The sequence below is a fragment of the Sitodiplosis mosellana genome, unplaced genomic scaffold (assembly GCF_009176505.1).
Source record: "Sitodiplosis mosellana isolate CC-2019 unplaced genomic scaffold, AAFC_SMos_1.0 Smas_scaffold_11, whole genome shotgun sequence".
Taxonomy (NCBI): Eukaryota; Metazoa; Arthropoda; class Insecta; order Diptera; family Cecidomyiidae; genus Sitodiplosis; species Sitodiplosis mosellana.
In genome coordinates, this window is record NW_022595253.1 from 3,617,190 (window position 1) to 3,632,277 (window position 15,088).

The window sequence follows — 15,088 nt, forward strand, 5'->3', positions numbered from 1 at the left end:
ATCGATATGTAAATGGTTTTGCGCGTATGTGCATAAATTTTCACGTAATCGGAAGAGCACTTTTGCGATGCATGCATAAATTAATAATTAAAATTTCCATGATTTTGTAATTAAACTAGCTTCCGATCATCCAGCGCAACTTGAGTCGTTTCACTCCGATAAAATTGCAATTATTTTGCCGGTCGACGGAAGGAAGAAGTTTACTTTGAAAATTCCCGTTTCTGGCTCATTTTTTTTCTTCTCCAGTACTTTGTTTTGTTATTCCATCGACGAAGAGAACACATTAGTTCTTTCTCTTTCTTTTTTTCAAATATTCAATTGGTTTATCGCATTACCTTCAGCAATGTGCGCTCTTTGCTATTAGTTTTGCGGAGCTTATCTCAAAATAAGATGCACACATAAATTTAAGATAACAACAAACGAAACGAACGAACAAGAAAGAATAGCGAAGAGAAAACGTAACGAACAGCAGTAGCACCAGCAGCCGCCATAACCAGCCAAGAAAAAATAGCAAAATGCGCAAAAAATGAAAACAGAGCGAGCGAGCGAGAGAGAAAGCATTGGGAGACGATATTGGCCGTAAACATAAAACAAATGAGAAAAATAAAAGTACACACGTAATTTTTCGGTGAAGCGTTCGGAGCGATGAGCTCAAATAAGAAAAACAAATTTATTTAAATTATGTTTGTGAATCAATTTTTACGTGCACACACCAAGAGTGCGAAAAAGGGAGAGAGAGAAAGCCATATAGACGTAATGAATGAAGAACGACAGAGAGAGTGATAGAAAGAGAAGTAGCACTGGATGAGATTCATTGTGCTGTTGGTTTATGTGGTTCCACTTTATTTTCGGTATCATCTTCACTGAATAGTAAATGGAAATCGGGATGCTTATCTGTTGTGATTCTCATTCACTGCTATATAGTACACACACACACCGACTCATCAACTCGCTCTGTCTCTGTCGTTCGCTCCAGCCATGCCCTATGTATAACCGTTGACGAAGAGGTAAAAAATAAAAATCTATCTTGTTTGCTGGATGATAACAAAATGTGACATTCATAAAAGATAAGAGCCGCGCACAATTTAATCAGGTTAAAACATCGAATTGAAGCTGTTTTCTGTCGACACTGTCCCGGCTGTGTCTTTTTTTTCCTTACTCATTCAAATCTTTATCTATTTCCTCGTGTTTTATCTCACGGCCAAACAATTTGGTACTTTCATGACGACTAAGACACCAGCAGGAACAACAACATTAACGACCAACGACGAAGAATGAAGAAGAAGAAGGAGGAGGAAAAAAACATGCGAATTGCTTTTAAAAAGTACGCGTTACGCAAAATTGCGAAAACAAAATGAACTGCGACCGCATTACGGAGAGAACTAAAGTCGTGGATCAATGTGCCAATGGTGCAGTGGGACCGAAGAAAAAAAAACAAATAAACCAACAGCAAAGTGATGACAAGACAGTAGTAGCAGGGAGATCGCAATTTTTCGTGGCTTTGTATATTTCAATTCAATTACAGATTTCTAATTAAGCATGGTATCTCGTGACAGTCAACGCCACCGAAATTCATTCTCTGCCTCTTTCTTCTGTCTTTTTCAATATTCTCATGGCATCTGCATCGCATCACATCGCCAACACAACAACGAACGCCTGACGAAAAACAAGCATCCAAATAAAAAGCATTTTCACCGAGAGCAGAGAGCGAGCGAGAGAGAGAGAAAGACAGTGCATACAGTAAATATGGAGAAAATAAAATTGGATTTATATTTATTTCAATGTGTATTGCTGTTTTTGTGCATAAAATAAAATTGACACGACGAAATAAAGGAAAATGAAACGAACGACAGAGAGAGGAAGAGAGAGAGGGACAGAGAGAGAGAGAGAGAACTAAAACAAAAAAAAAACCAACAACAGCAACCATCGAACGAACGAGAACAACAACTGAGAGAAAGAGCTGTTGGATAAATTCACTTTACAGCAACGCTGAAGCTGAAAGCGTACGCCACACACTGGATAATTCGATCTGGATTTCAGTGTATTTTATATTACTATCGCAACGCATTCACAAAATATATATTAATTTTGAGTATGTTCTCTTTCTCGTTTTTTTTCTTGCCTCATTCGGTGTTTTTTTCTGCTTCGTTTTTGTTTTTTTGTTCGCTCTAGCGAGATATACAATATGGTGTATGTGTTTTTCTGTTCTTTTCGCTTCTGTCGTTCGAGCTCTGGAACTGACAAAATAAGCGCACATACACACATACATGCAAAACGAAATGAAACGAAACGAAAATAAATGCAAACCGCCGTTGTTTTGTTCGTTTTTACCACTCCCATTTGAATGTGTTCTTGTTACTCTCTCTTTCCAACCCGTCGGAACAGTGTATTTGGTGTTTTTATTGCCGTTTCGCTTGGTCCATATGGAAAATAAAAAACCAACTAGCGTCAACACATCGCTACCCATTTGATAAGGCTCTAGTACTTGGTTCGTGTGATATATGGTTGTCCTTTTCACTCGTTCGACACACAGAATCACAAGCCTGTGCGAGCTACGTTGCAGTAGTGCTGGTGCGTGTTGCGTTCGTGTATGTGTACGTATGTTTGCATGTGAATGCTACTTTATGGGCGTTATAGAGGTTGGGTGTAAGTTTAAAAGGAAAAATAACTCAATATTAGAAAATTCACTTTTACTGGATATTGTAAGCTCTCTCAGTCTATTTTATATAAATTAAGTAAATCTCTGCCTCTTCTTCGGATTTTATTTATAATATATAACTTTATGCAGCACATACATACAAAAACGACTGTATATTTTTTTCGTTCGTCTTTCTCGACATTCGGTTCGTTCTTTCGAGTCTTGTGTGAGTGTGTGTTGTTGTTTTTTTGTTTGACGATTCGGTTTGGTTTCTATCTACATATGGTCACATATACGCAATATATTACATTTTGTACTGTGTTTCTTTTTTTGTTCATTGCTCTGGTGAGCGCCTTCAATCTTGGCTCGTTCACTCGTTCCATTTTGCCGCTTGAAAATTTCATGCATGTTTCCCAAACAAAATTGGATCTATTTCGTTTCGTGTTTCTGTTTTTTTTCTGCTTTGCATTGGCAAAATGGCAAAGACACGTTCGGCGGGTAGTTTTTGTTTGTTGGCTGGTTACCATATTCCCATATGAATGTCAAATCAAATATATTTTATAAAGCTACAAACCATGCACATACATATGTTGGTCGTGTATGGTGCGCTTCGTTTCCTTTCCCCTTTCTCGTCCTCTCTCTCATCAGGCTCTTCAAGAAGAATGTTTGATATTTGGTGCCGGCAAACAACAGGGAAAATGAAAGAAAATGAAACGAACAAACGCACGACGTGATTTCATCCACTTTGTATGAGTATATTCGAACATTTTGCTTCGCGTTTGAAGCACGATGCTTGATCCATAAGCGTATTCACAACACATGAGCCAACTTGAAAGTTGGAGAGTTATATGCGAACTGGGCGCACAAACAACAATGATGAGAGATAGAAAGATGGAGAGACACATGCAGAAAATATATACATATATTAAAATGCGATTGCTGCTTTTGAGCGTATGCGAAACGAATAATCAACCGAATGCGAAAGTAAGTTTTTGCTACGCGCCAACAATTGTTATGAACTTGAATGTGTGCGAATGCTTCCATGCGGAGAGCGAATGGCAACAACATATTCTGATTCCGAAATGGACAGATGAACCTTCTTAAAATTTTAAACAGCCAAATATATATATATTGCTATTTGCCATTTCGTATTTTTTTCATATAAAGTGGCGGCAGTGACGCGGTGACAGCATATATATGATTGTGAACATTATAAATTATAGCTGCATCCTTGTTCGCAGCCAAAGTCATATATATATATATACATTTTAGTTTTGTTTGCTTAGCATTTTGGTATCGATCGATCGTCAACGACGAATGAGAGCACATTGACGAAATGAAGCACGGGGCACGCACTCGTCATCCAAAAATAACATGCGATAGATGTGATTTGTCAGACGCTGTCGTTTATGCTTTCTTTTTTTTCCTTCTTGTCCGCTCCGCATTTTTATTTGACTTTCTTTCTTTCTTTCTCTTCATTTTGCCCATTTGCGCTGGCCACATTTTTCTTGCTACGCCAGCATTATTATTGCATTCACATACGCATCGTATTTTCTCTCTACGGAGTCGGAGTGAACGCACATCTTTCATCATAAATAAAATGCTGATTTTTTTTCTCTCGCCTCTTCTCCGCTTTCCCTTTTGCCACATCACAATTTTTTGGCAGTCGTAAATACGTACACATGAGCCACACACACACACACAAAATTATACACCAATTTATTTATTCGGTCTTTTGAGTCCTTTTTCGTGCTACAGTTATTTTATGGTGGATGAAATTTTCTGACTTCGAAATGGAATTATGGCGAACGCATCGAACACGACAGCCCATTCGAGTTGTTGCTTCTTTTTTTATTTGATATGCGATTTATTTATTCATAGAATGTTTTGGGTTTGGTTTTTATATTTTACTTTGTTTTCGGTGTTGGCTCTTGTCATTTGGAAGTTGTGGTTGCCCTCGTTTTACACGTTTTCTGAGTTTTTTTGGGTTCATCGCATTTTGCCGAAATATTTTCAATTCATTTTCTCGTCCACAACGGCCAATCGAATCATCATTGATTTTTTATTAGATCCGTTATTGCTGTCAATTTTTACACCATTTCGAGTGCTCACGAACTTGTGCTCCTCTCAATTATTTCGCAATCATCCTTCGCATTCGATACAATGTTACCACATTTATCTACCATTCACGAGCTCATTTATGATATCAACTATCTAATTGGAGACAAGTATCGGGTGAATGACGACCATCGGATGAATCGTGATTTTCTCATGAAGAAAATATTCTTTGAGAAGATATCTTTGACTTTTTATGAAGAAAATCGTTGGCAAATTGATCGACATTTTGGTCGGAATCAGCTGATTTTCATATTCGAAAAGGATTAAAACTTTTCAAAATTCAACCGTTTTTTCTGCTGGCGATAAAGAGAATTCAATCTATTTTAATCTAACTTTATTTTGCATAAAACTTCCAACCCCGAAAAAAAGCTAATTAAATCTTTGCAAACAGATTAAAAATGATTTAGCCACTTAATCCACAACTAGCGATCACAATGCATTGAGCGAAAATCCAGAAGCTTACGTTTTAATTTGGCTACTGTCATTTTCAAAACGGAATCTTTTTTTCATCTCCCTCCGCAAGCACGCCCTTCGAACTGGCGAATCGAGTGTTCTTATCTTTTTTTAGAATAAGTTCAATGCCAGTTACTCAATAATCGACACATTAAAAATAGAAGTGAAAAAAAAGGTTGCGCCGGCAATCAGAGTGGAAAAGTATCCTGATGAGGATTTTTGAACTACACAAATAGCACTGATTGGTAGAGGAAAAAAGACGCTTGCAATGGATTTAAAATCACCTGATGCGCTATCGATTTTGCCAACTAATGGAAACGACGTTGTGTTCGCGTTGTTGCGCCACTTCCTTCTGTGCACATATTTCGAAAGAGAGAGAGAGAGAGAGAGAGAGAGAGAGAGAGAGAGAGAGAGAGTAAGAGAAAAGCTGAGTACCGTGTACACGAGAAAACTTGTGACCATAACATTGGTAAAGTCTTTTTGCTGGCAGCAAAATCATCGTTTGATTTTGTTTGCATCTCATTCTCGTCCATCGCCATTTCTAATGGTGGCAGTGGAAGAAGTGGCATTTACCTAAGCTTCATGACGACCTTGATAACGATGTGTTTGATGGATGCGATTTCACAGACACGAGCCAAAGATATATAAAAATTGAGGTGAACAAGAAACACAAAAAAACATACCCGCAACCGGTCAGATATGCAGAGCCAACGCAACAAACTTTTTCATTCGACTTTTCCGAATATAATTTAAATGGAATCGATCGGGGCGGCAATTTGAATTGACCGTGTGACATTTTGTATTGATGTAGTTTTTAGCATTTGATATCCGTTACTATGAAGAAGAGGATTTGTTACTTGATTCGACATTTTCTTTGTCACTCACTTTCTCTCTCCATCGCTCTTGCTCTCTCTCGCTCTCGCTCTCGGTCACCGGATAAAAATCTAATCTAATTGATTAGATTCGGTAGTTTGTTCGCATTTTATCCGTTTGGATCAAGGTCTCACGTATAAATTTTCGCTCACTCAGTCACTCTATTTCGCCTCAATATCTCTAACGTGCCAACAAATCCAGCGCGCATTGTAACACACATTTTGTTGCGTCAAAATTTATTCGAGCTGGATTTAAATCGAAATGCCACGAGATTTCAACCAAATGCGTTAGTCTATAAAGATTCCGGAGCAGAAAAAATCGATGGAGAGAGAGAGAGAGAGAGAGAGAGAGAAAGGCATGTCGTCAAGTGTGTAAACGGGAATTTCATTCAATGCTGAATAAATATGGGAGCATCTCGAATTGCTCGATGAAACGATCTTTTTCCATTGTTAGCTTTCGCATTTTAATTCATATTTCGCACAGTTTTTTATAAACACAGGCACGCACACACGTCGCTTTTTTGTCTTCAACAAATCGGAAAAAAGAGTGGATTTCATTTTTGAACAACTTTTTGAAATTGAGTCGACGAATGTGAGCGAAATGCATAATCGAACAAAGCTTTTTTTGCGAACGATGTGCGTGATATTCGTATGGAAATCAATCGAAATGGGAATGTGTGCGAAACAAAAGGATCACGGAAAAATCTACGATTTATGAAGAGAAACGAAATCAAGTCTCGCAAACCAACAACACCAGCAGCAGAAGCATCAGCAGCAACGGCAGCCCGAGAGTCGGAAGGTTTTTTCGTTATTTCCACTTAGTCACGCCTACAATGTTGACGGGTTTTTGTTAGTGAATCATTTTTTCCATGCTCTTTCTCTCGCAATCGTGTGTTTTTTTCCTCTTCTCCAAAACATTCATTCCATCCACTCCGGGTATTGTGTGTGCGCTTTCCCTTTGGTGTGCTGCTCTGTTGCCGTTGTTCGTATCCATGCGAATATCGTGGTGTTGCTGCACGAGATTTTACCCGTTTCCTTTTTTTGCTCCTTTTGTGTCTCTCTCTAATACACTGATACACTCAACGATTTATATATAATTTATATGGGCGGTGTAAATCAAATCATTCCATGGCACGCACACATTGCACGAATTGCCCTCTGTTTTGTTGTACATTTTTGTATGTTTATCGCATGCAAACGCATACATTTCCATCCAGCGCTCCAGCAGCAGCAGCAGCATCAGTGGCAACCAAACAGAACTGCTCGGATCAATAGAGTCACAGGCATACACACACTCACACGCATACATTCACACACAGAGAGATACAGACCGATTCGAATGTGTTTAAGACCGTAATCAGTGAGTTAATAATATGTGGCTGGTACAGAACACAGAACGGAGCCAAAACTGTTGCTATAGTTACACCCTGTGTAAAAGTAGCTTGTTCCGTGGATTGAACCAGTCGGAATGAATGAGACCAAAATAAGCTGATATTAAGTACTATTCTGCTTTTGGTTTGGTTGATGCTGTTGCCGTCGCTGCTGCTACTACTGCTTCTCTGTGATTACGGTTGGAAAACACGAATGGTGCACGCATATGAGAATCTATTGAGAAAATGTGTGTTTTTCGTTGGCAGCAAAATAGAGTAGAAAATACACGAAAACTAACAAACAGATGGAAAATCGAAAGAGGAAGAAGAAAAAAGCGCATTGAATAAGGACACAAAAAACCATCATCGAAATAAAGAGACAAAAAAACAACAATGCAAACGAAAACGACGGAAACATACCGGAATTTATTGCTTTGGTAAAGAAGTTGGAAAAACGTAATAATAAGTACTTATGTGAGATTTGAATGGTAACCGGACGATTCAACGGCAAAAGACCACGACACACAATCTAACCTAAGAAGTAGAAAAAGTACAAGAGATGAGCGAAGAAACAACAACGCACATTGGACGAATGAATGAACAACCCAGAGATGGAAACTGAAATGTAAAATCGCACATATCGATGTGGGTGCGATGTAACTAAATCTAGCGGTTTGACTAACTAGCACTCTCATCAAATGTTTCATTTCATGTTGGTTTTTTTCTGGTTCCTTTATTTTGATCCAGGGCACCCTTTTATCCAATTTTGTTATTTTATTTTTTCTTGGGAGGATTTCAGTTATAAATTCTATGAAGATGGCGATTGAAGACGGATAAAGAGAAAAAAGTGGAGACGAAAAAGGAAGCAACAACGAAATTGGCATCGGCAATGAAAGCCAATCCCAAAATTCACACAAAAAATAAACAAAACAAACAACGATGAAGGCGACGATAGCAAGTTGTGCGTGTAAACAACATTGTGCAACAATATTTATTTGTAAGATGATGATGATGAGTGCGTTTGTAAGGTGTACGGCTGTATGTGTTTGTGTACGTAATATTAAGCCATTGGCGGAATATTTTGAGCTTATGTTGGCTCAAGGAATCAGATTAGAAATGGCTTGGCGCTGATGATATTTTGTTTTCATCGTGTGTAGCCGAGAAGAAAAAAAAAGATTTGAGCCGCAGACAGCTCAATTGGCGTAAGGAACACCGAAAGAAAGGCAAATCATGAAAAAAACGGAATTCAATGACTTGATTGATCCACGGTAAAAGTGGATAGTTCCCACACAAACATACACACACGGCAAATCGCATCAAATTAAATTACTTGCTGACGAGCATTACTGGCCAATTTGTAAAATTAAATAATAAATATGAATGGAAATACATACACATACACATCCCCATGTAGATCTGGCGCTACGAAATGGAATCTAATCGCACGTGTGCACATTATGCTAAGCCCAAAAAAGCGAAAGTGCGAAAGGTACTAAAACGTAAACGAATTGCTTTTTCTATATAGAGCAAGTAGTACAGTTCATTTGGAAATTCCATTCCCGATACACACACACACACACATATATATATATATATATATATGTTTAGTGTTTAGTAAACAATGTTTACCTACCGAAATCCAGCACTGATGAAATTCATCATGATATTGCACATCTCTCGCATCGTATTGGCATATATGGATTGTTTAGCAGCCGACAAATCTGCAGCAAAAGTTTTATCAAAATTGGTTATTTGTTAAAATTAAATTTGGTTGTGCAAACATCAAACGCGCACATGTGTGCTTGTGACTGTATGTATGTGTAGACGAAACGCTCATCACTTGCTTCCTAATCAACCGAATAACAATTCAATTTGTAATCCTCGTTGAGCTCAAATGGTAATCTCGCTTAATACACACACACACTCTCTCTCTCTCTTTTTCCGCACTCTCCAACTCTCTGACATCGATATGTAACATTATTTTTTTCGAACGGCAAGTTTTTACTCGTCGCATTGATGAAACAATCAAATTACACTTCCTGGTCTTTGACGGCAAACTGATATTAATTGCTCCACTTTGAGCAACAAAAACCTAAACGCATCAAAATCGTTCGATTAATTCAATCGATGTTTGTTATCGGCGCCGTTGGTGATTACAAAGCAATTACTAAGCCATTCGGTCATAGAAGAAATTGTAGTTAAAAGCGGCCGACAGTTTTGTAATGACGCTGAACTGATTTGATTTTATTACATTTTTTTTTGTACTTTCATTTTGTTTTGATGAGTACACGTGCCTTCTTTTTCTTATTTTCTTTCGATTTTTTCCATAAAGTTCTAAACAACGATTTCTTCCCTTAGTGTTTTCACCAGCATTGGATAATAATTAAAATGTTCAAACATTTCAAAGAATCGTGCTGTTGTTGTTTGTTTGCGATTGCATTGAAATTCCTCCGGCGGAATGGAAAAGTTTCGGCAAAGTTGCCAGCAGCAAAATGATTTAGAGCCACGCTGAATATGCATTGTAAATTAGTTGCAAACAAAATGGACGTAAGCAATTGTGTATGTATGTGCTTTTGGGGAACGTTCGCAACGTACCCGCACTGAGGAAGAAGAAGAAGAAAGCGAACGAAAAAAACTCATGCCTGTCATAATGAATAATATGCTGTAATTCAAGAAAATGTAATAAATTTACATTTTGAATATTTTACGCTACATTTACATTGTTGATGTTTTGTGTGCAACTCGCGCACAGCAAAGTGCCCGAATTCGAAACGAGACTTTTTCCTGTTAAGTTCACACATAATTTGTATGGAAATTGTGTACTTTTCGTCTACTGCGCTATATCAAAAATAAAGCTCGAGACCTTCGAAAAATTATCGTTAAAATGATGAAGAATGAGCTATTGCTGTAAAAGTTTTTCGCGATTCGCATTTCCATTTTCCAAAATGGGGGCAAACAATTCGAGTTCAAGCGTTGTTTTTGTTTTTGGTCTCGTTTTGCAGCGTGAGTGAGCGAGCGAGCGAGAAAGAGAGTGAAAGATCGACAGGAAGAAAGAGAGAGCTAGAGAGAGGGAGACAGAGATGAAAGGCACAAAAACTTGAAACAAATCAAAGAAAATACATAAAGTATCTGTTGTAATGGGGCCATCACCTCACGTGAAAGAGTGGTGTGATGCACACACACACTCCGTCATTTCATTCGCATGCACCCCATTTTAATAATTTAAAATGTTCAGCAGTTATAATGATCAAACCCATATTTACATAATCAAGGAATAAGAATAGAAAAAGAGCACATTACGACCTTGTCTTTCTTTGGCTGTGAGTTTTTGAGAGTGAGAGAACAAAATTAATGCTAGAAAAACAGAACACAAATTTGAAACTATATACAGCCAGACGCTTGCAATTCATCATGAAAAATACACTGAGAGAGAAAAAAAAACTGAGGGTGAAACGTTACTTTTTTTCTATCTTTCTTTTTCTGTAATTTATGATTATTTATTTTAACCGCTTTAACAATTGCACATGTACTGTGTGTGTGTGTGTGTGTGTTGTGACTTTCAAAACATTTCACAAATCGAACGCACTCTCTCTGCCAAATATGTTCGTCAGTTATTGTTTGTGTTGTATTGTGGTGACTGTGGAATAATGATTCTATAGGCTTTGTGCAAACAAAACGGAATTTATTGTCAACTCATTTTGTTATTATCATCAAAACATTTGCCAAACTTCGGCTATCCTTTTCATTCTTCGCATTCAAACAAATGGTCGTTGCCACTATCCCTCGACTATTTTCAGATGGCAAGTCAATTTATCTTCATGGTTTTTTCCTCTCCCGTATTTCACTTTAACCTTGTCCATGATCTCTTTTCAGTTTCCCGTTTTTTATTTCAGATGTTTTCATACATGCACTTTTTCTTCATAAGGCGTTGTTTTGTGTCCAACGAAAAAAAAATGTGACAAAGATTTGTTTTTGTCATTTCGAATAACTCTCCTTTGGTATATAATTACCCAATGAATAGCCAAACACAAAAGTCATTAAATCATCGATGATTTGAATTTATTTTCGAATGACATGAAAATAATTATTTTCAGCCGATCATAATCCCAATGGCCGCAATTTTAAGCGGAATTAGTGAAAAAATATTGAAAATCCTAAAGTGTTTTTGTACTAAGACACTTGATTTGTTACGTCAACATGCAAATGCAGTAGTATCACCCCGTAATTACGTGTCAAATAAAAAAATTAACGAAACTAAAACCATTTATTGCGGGCATGCGTTATTTTTGATCAAGTTTAATTAAAATTTTATTTCAAAAAATTGTGTTTTCAAATGAATGAATTTATTTTGTTGAATTTTTGTTGTTGTTGCTGCTGCTCCTCTATATCAATGGATCGGATGGATTCAACTCTTTTTCAGTAAAAGATTTTTTCGGTGGGTGATTCACTGTTTAATTTATTCAGCATTCCACGGCGTAATTGTAAATATCAGTCAGAATCTGTTTATAGGATTACAATTGTATGTGAAATAATGATCCAAACTCATAAAAATGTTGAGCATACTTCCACAAAGTACACGCAAATGAACACACAGAGCAAAAAAAAGGTGCGCCATCAGTGTAAATTAAACAGAAATAATGAAACTGCACCGATATTTTTTTTAAAAATAAATTTGACTCGTTTGCTGAACAACAACAACGAGGAAAAAAAACTGTCGAATGCGATGTGTCTATGGTAATACATCATTACGGAGAAAAAAAAGGCGAAAGAAAAAAAAACAATCAGGACATTAATATGACAAAAATATGATTTGCTTCGACATGGAGTGAATTGAAGCGAGCATCTGTGTATGGGGCGTTAAACAGTTAACTTTATTTATCATTTTGGCATAACCATTTCGCCATACAATATAAACTTTGAAGCTCCGGATGAGAGGCTGAAATGAATCGCTGCAGCAACAGCATCACCATCACCAATCTCAATAGACATACGTGGTATTGTGTGTTGCCAACAACTCATTGTTCGATGCAAGCATATTCGACGCTGTCAATTCATGCCGATATGTTGTCATCTTTTCTGTTGACATTATCTGAATTCAGCACGTAAACATTAATTCATAATGTGTATAATAAAGTGTTGCACCATTCACTCCTAATGTGTTTACACGGTGTGTGTGTGTGTGTTTCTCTCTCACTCTGCTCACTCGCACCATATGTGTCCACGTATGTGAGCGTGTACGTAAAATGCTCTCGCATATTCCATTCAGCCTTCAATGTTACATTATTATCTGTATTTGAATAAGAAATGCAGTGTAATAAATGATTACGAGCACCGAATAGACACACAACTTTTGGCCTTTGACACAGGAATTGCCAGTCAAATCGCTCGCTGTCGCATCACACGGATGCGGATACATGGGCGGGATATTTTACATCATTTTTTATAGACAATCAATCCCTCAAATTTCAATACCATTTTCGATGTTTTTCATTCAATTTTTTTGGTCTGCTCTTCAAATTCTGCTCTTCTTTTTCTTCAAATACTATGTGAATCTACTTAAATACAATAAAAAAGAGAAATCAATTTTTCATTCTTTTTATTGCAAAAATAACATAACTTTTCGACAAAAGATTTTTTTCATGCATAAAAGAAAACAAATAAAAAGAAAAATTATTTCCAGAAACAATTTGCCTTAAGAGAATTTCACGTTTTGCTGTTTGATTTCAATCAATACCATTGAAAATTAGAATTGAATGGAGTTTTACGAGGAAACACCAAGAGTTCCGCTCACTTTCAAAAGATGGAACGCGTGTCGGAATCATACATGGAGCAGCCAACGTTTCTTTTGCCTTTTGAATCCAAGTAGCGTTTTCGAATTCTGTTTTTCAATCAAGTCGTTCTTACCCTTCAGTTTGACACGATTTTAACTTTAGTTTGCATCAGTTTGTAATTTTCGAAAGACTAAACACAAAATGAGTTCGCCAGTGAATATCGAGAAAAAAGGTATTTTCCATTGGAAAAAGGCCACAACAACTTCGTCTCCGTCCTCATCATCTCGGCCAGCGTCACAATCAACATCACGTGCATCATCTCCAACAAAATTACCGGCATCACCACCAAAGGCAGAGAATACAAAGAAAATTAAACGTTCACCAAGTGATACGAAAGTGCTTGCTGAAAGAGTGTCTCGAACTCATGTTCAGCGATATTTAGAACAGCCGAAAATATCGAATGATATTCCAACTTCACCAAGAGCCAAAGAGTCGGTTGTTAAACGGGATGAACAATATAAGGACAAAGGCACCGAACCGATTGAATCGCCATTGAAAAATGTCTATCGATCGGAATCCATCGACGATCTCGGTTCACCGTTCAAAAAAGTTTCAGTAAGTCTCTCAATTCATTCAATCATTTTTTCGGAAAGAAAAAAAAATTAAAAATATTTCGAAATATTCCATTAGGAATTGATCGAAAATTTGGATTTGTCTCTGGAAAATCTAAGCGTCAAGTCGAGCAGTAAAGGTAAACATATTGGTGATTCCTCAAAAATTGGTGATTTTGTCAGCGCACGTGATAGTAATGAAAGCATTGAATCAAATGACAGCGATTTTTCTACAGCATGCGAGGTAATTTCAAGTGAAAAAAGTCTGGTTGTTATTCCATTTGATTTGAAAAGTGTTTTTTTTTTCATCGCAGAGTCCTTTGCCGTATGACCCGACGCAACGTTTGCTCAAGCAAATCGATAATTTCATTAACGACACTGTGACAAATAACACCGATGTACATAAGATACATGTTCTTTTGGCTCAGTTGAGTGAGGTGATTGCAACTTCGGAACAACAGTACAAGCGTCGCATGAAAAACATGAAAGACGTTCAAGACAATGCATTTGCTGAACTATTTTTGGAAAAGAATAGTAAAATCACCCAGTTGCAATTGGATATTGAAGTGTTGAAACGAGAGAATTCGAAAGAAATCGCCAGAGTCAAATCATCGGAAGAGTTGATGGAAGCGCAAAATGAGGTGTGCCATTTGAAAGAGATAATAGCGATGCGAAATAACGAAATTAACCAGCTGACATACAAACTGGTTGACGCTCAATCGTACATTGAATCACTGGAGAAGGAAAAATATGCGCGGATTGACGTAAATGCCGACGATGCGGACATTCGCAATCACTTCAAGACATTGAAAAAGGCGCTTATGTCCAATCGAACTCTTTTGAAGTTGATGCAAACAAAAAAACTCGAGCAAAACACACAAAGCTAATTTAGTTGATTCAGGGAATTTATTCGGTCAAAATGTTCCAGTTAAACAACAAGGAAAAGTACATTTTTTTCTTCAAATACTATGTGAATCTACTTAAAATACAATAAAAAAGAAAAATAGTAGAATGCAAAAAAGAAACAAATCGATGTGTGTTATATGAATCGAAATATTTTGCTTTAAATTCAATAAACAAATGTAAGCTAACGGAAAATCCATTTGATATTTGCGTTTTCAATTGCGACTTGTTCGTTTTTCCTTTTTGTTCTGCTAAGGCATTACGTAGGCTCATAATACGTTAAATAAGAACAACATACTCGCAACCCAAACGGAGGGAGGGAGAGAGGGCGAGCGAAAAATATCTAACAGTC

General features: G+C 37.1%; 1 protein-coding gene across 2 annotated transcripts; it reads left to right on the forward strand.

Annotated features, from left to right (window-relative positions):
* Nucleotides 1–11,553: 11,553 nt before the first annotated feature.
* Nucleotides 11,554–14,935, forward strand: LOC129567507 (uncharacterized). Of its 2 annotated transcripts, XM_055444472.1 has the most exons (5): nt 11,554–11,886; nt 13,132–13,313; nt 13,395–13,837; nt 13,913–14,077; nt 14,148–14,935. In XM_055444472.1, the coding sequence occupies exons 2-5, from the start codon at nt 13,205–13,207 to the stop codon at nt 14,718–14,720; spliced, it is 1,290 nt and encodes a 429-aa protein (XP_055300447.1). In that variant the 5' UTR covers nt 11,554–11,886; nt 13,132–13,204; the 3' UTR covers nt 14,721–14,935. The 2 variants fall into 2 exon arrangements, with proteins under 2 accessions (XP_055300447.1, XP_055300446.1); XM_055444471.1 differs by having other exon boundaries at nt 13,132–13,837.
* Nucleotides 14,936–15,088: the final 153 nt, after the last annotated feature.

Bases quoted from the DNA above. Each gene is read 5' to 3' on its own strand.
- LOC129567507 (XM_055444472.1), top strand. From the start codon at position 13,205: ATGGAGTTTTACGAGGAAACACCAAGAGTTCCGCTCACTTTCAAAAGA. The intron at 13,314-13,394 runs GTAGCGTTTTCG...AGTTTGCATCAG, and splicing joins CTTTTGCCTTTTGAATCCAA to TTTGTAATTTTCGAAAGACT. The intron at 14,078-14,147 runs GTAATTTCAAGT...TTTTCATCGCAG, and splicing joins ATTTTTCTACAGCATGCGAG to AGTCCTTTGCCGTATGACCC.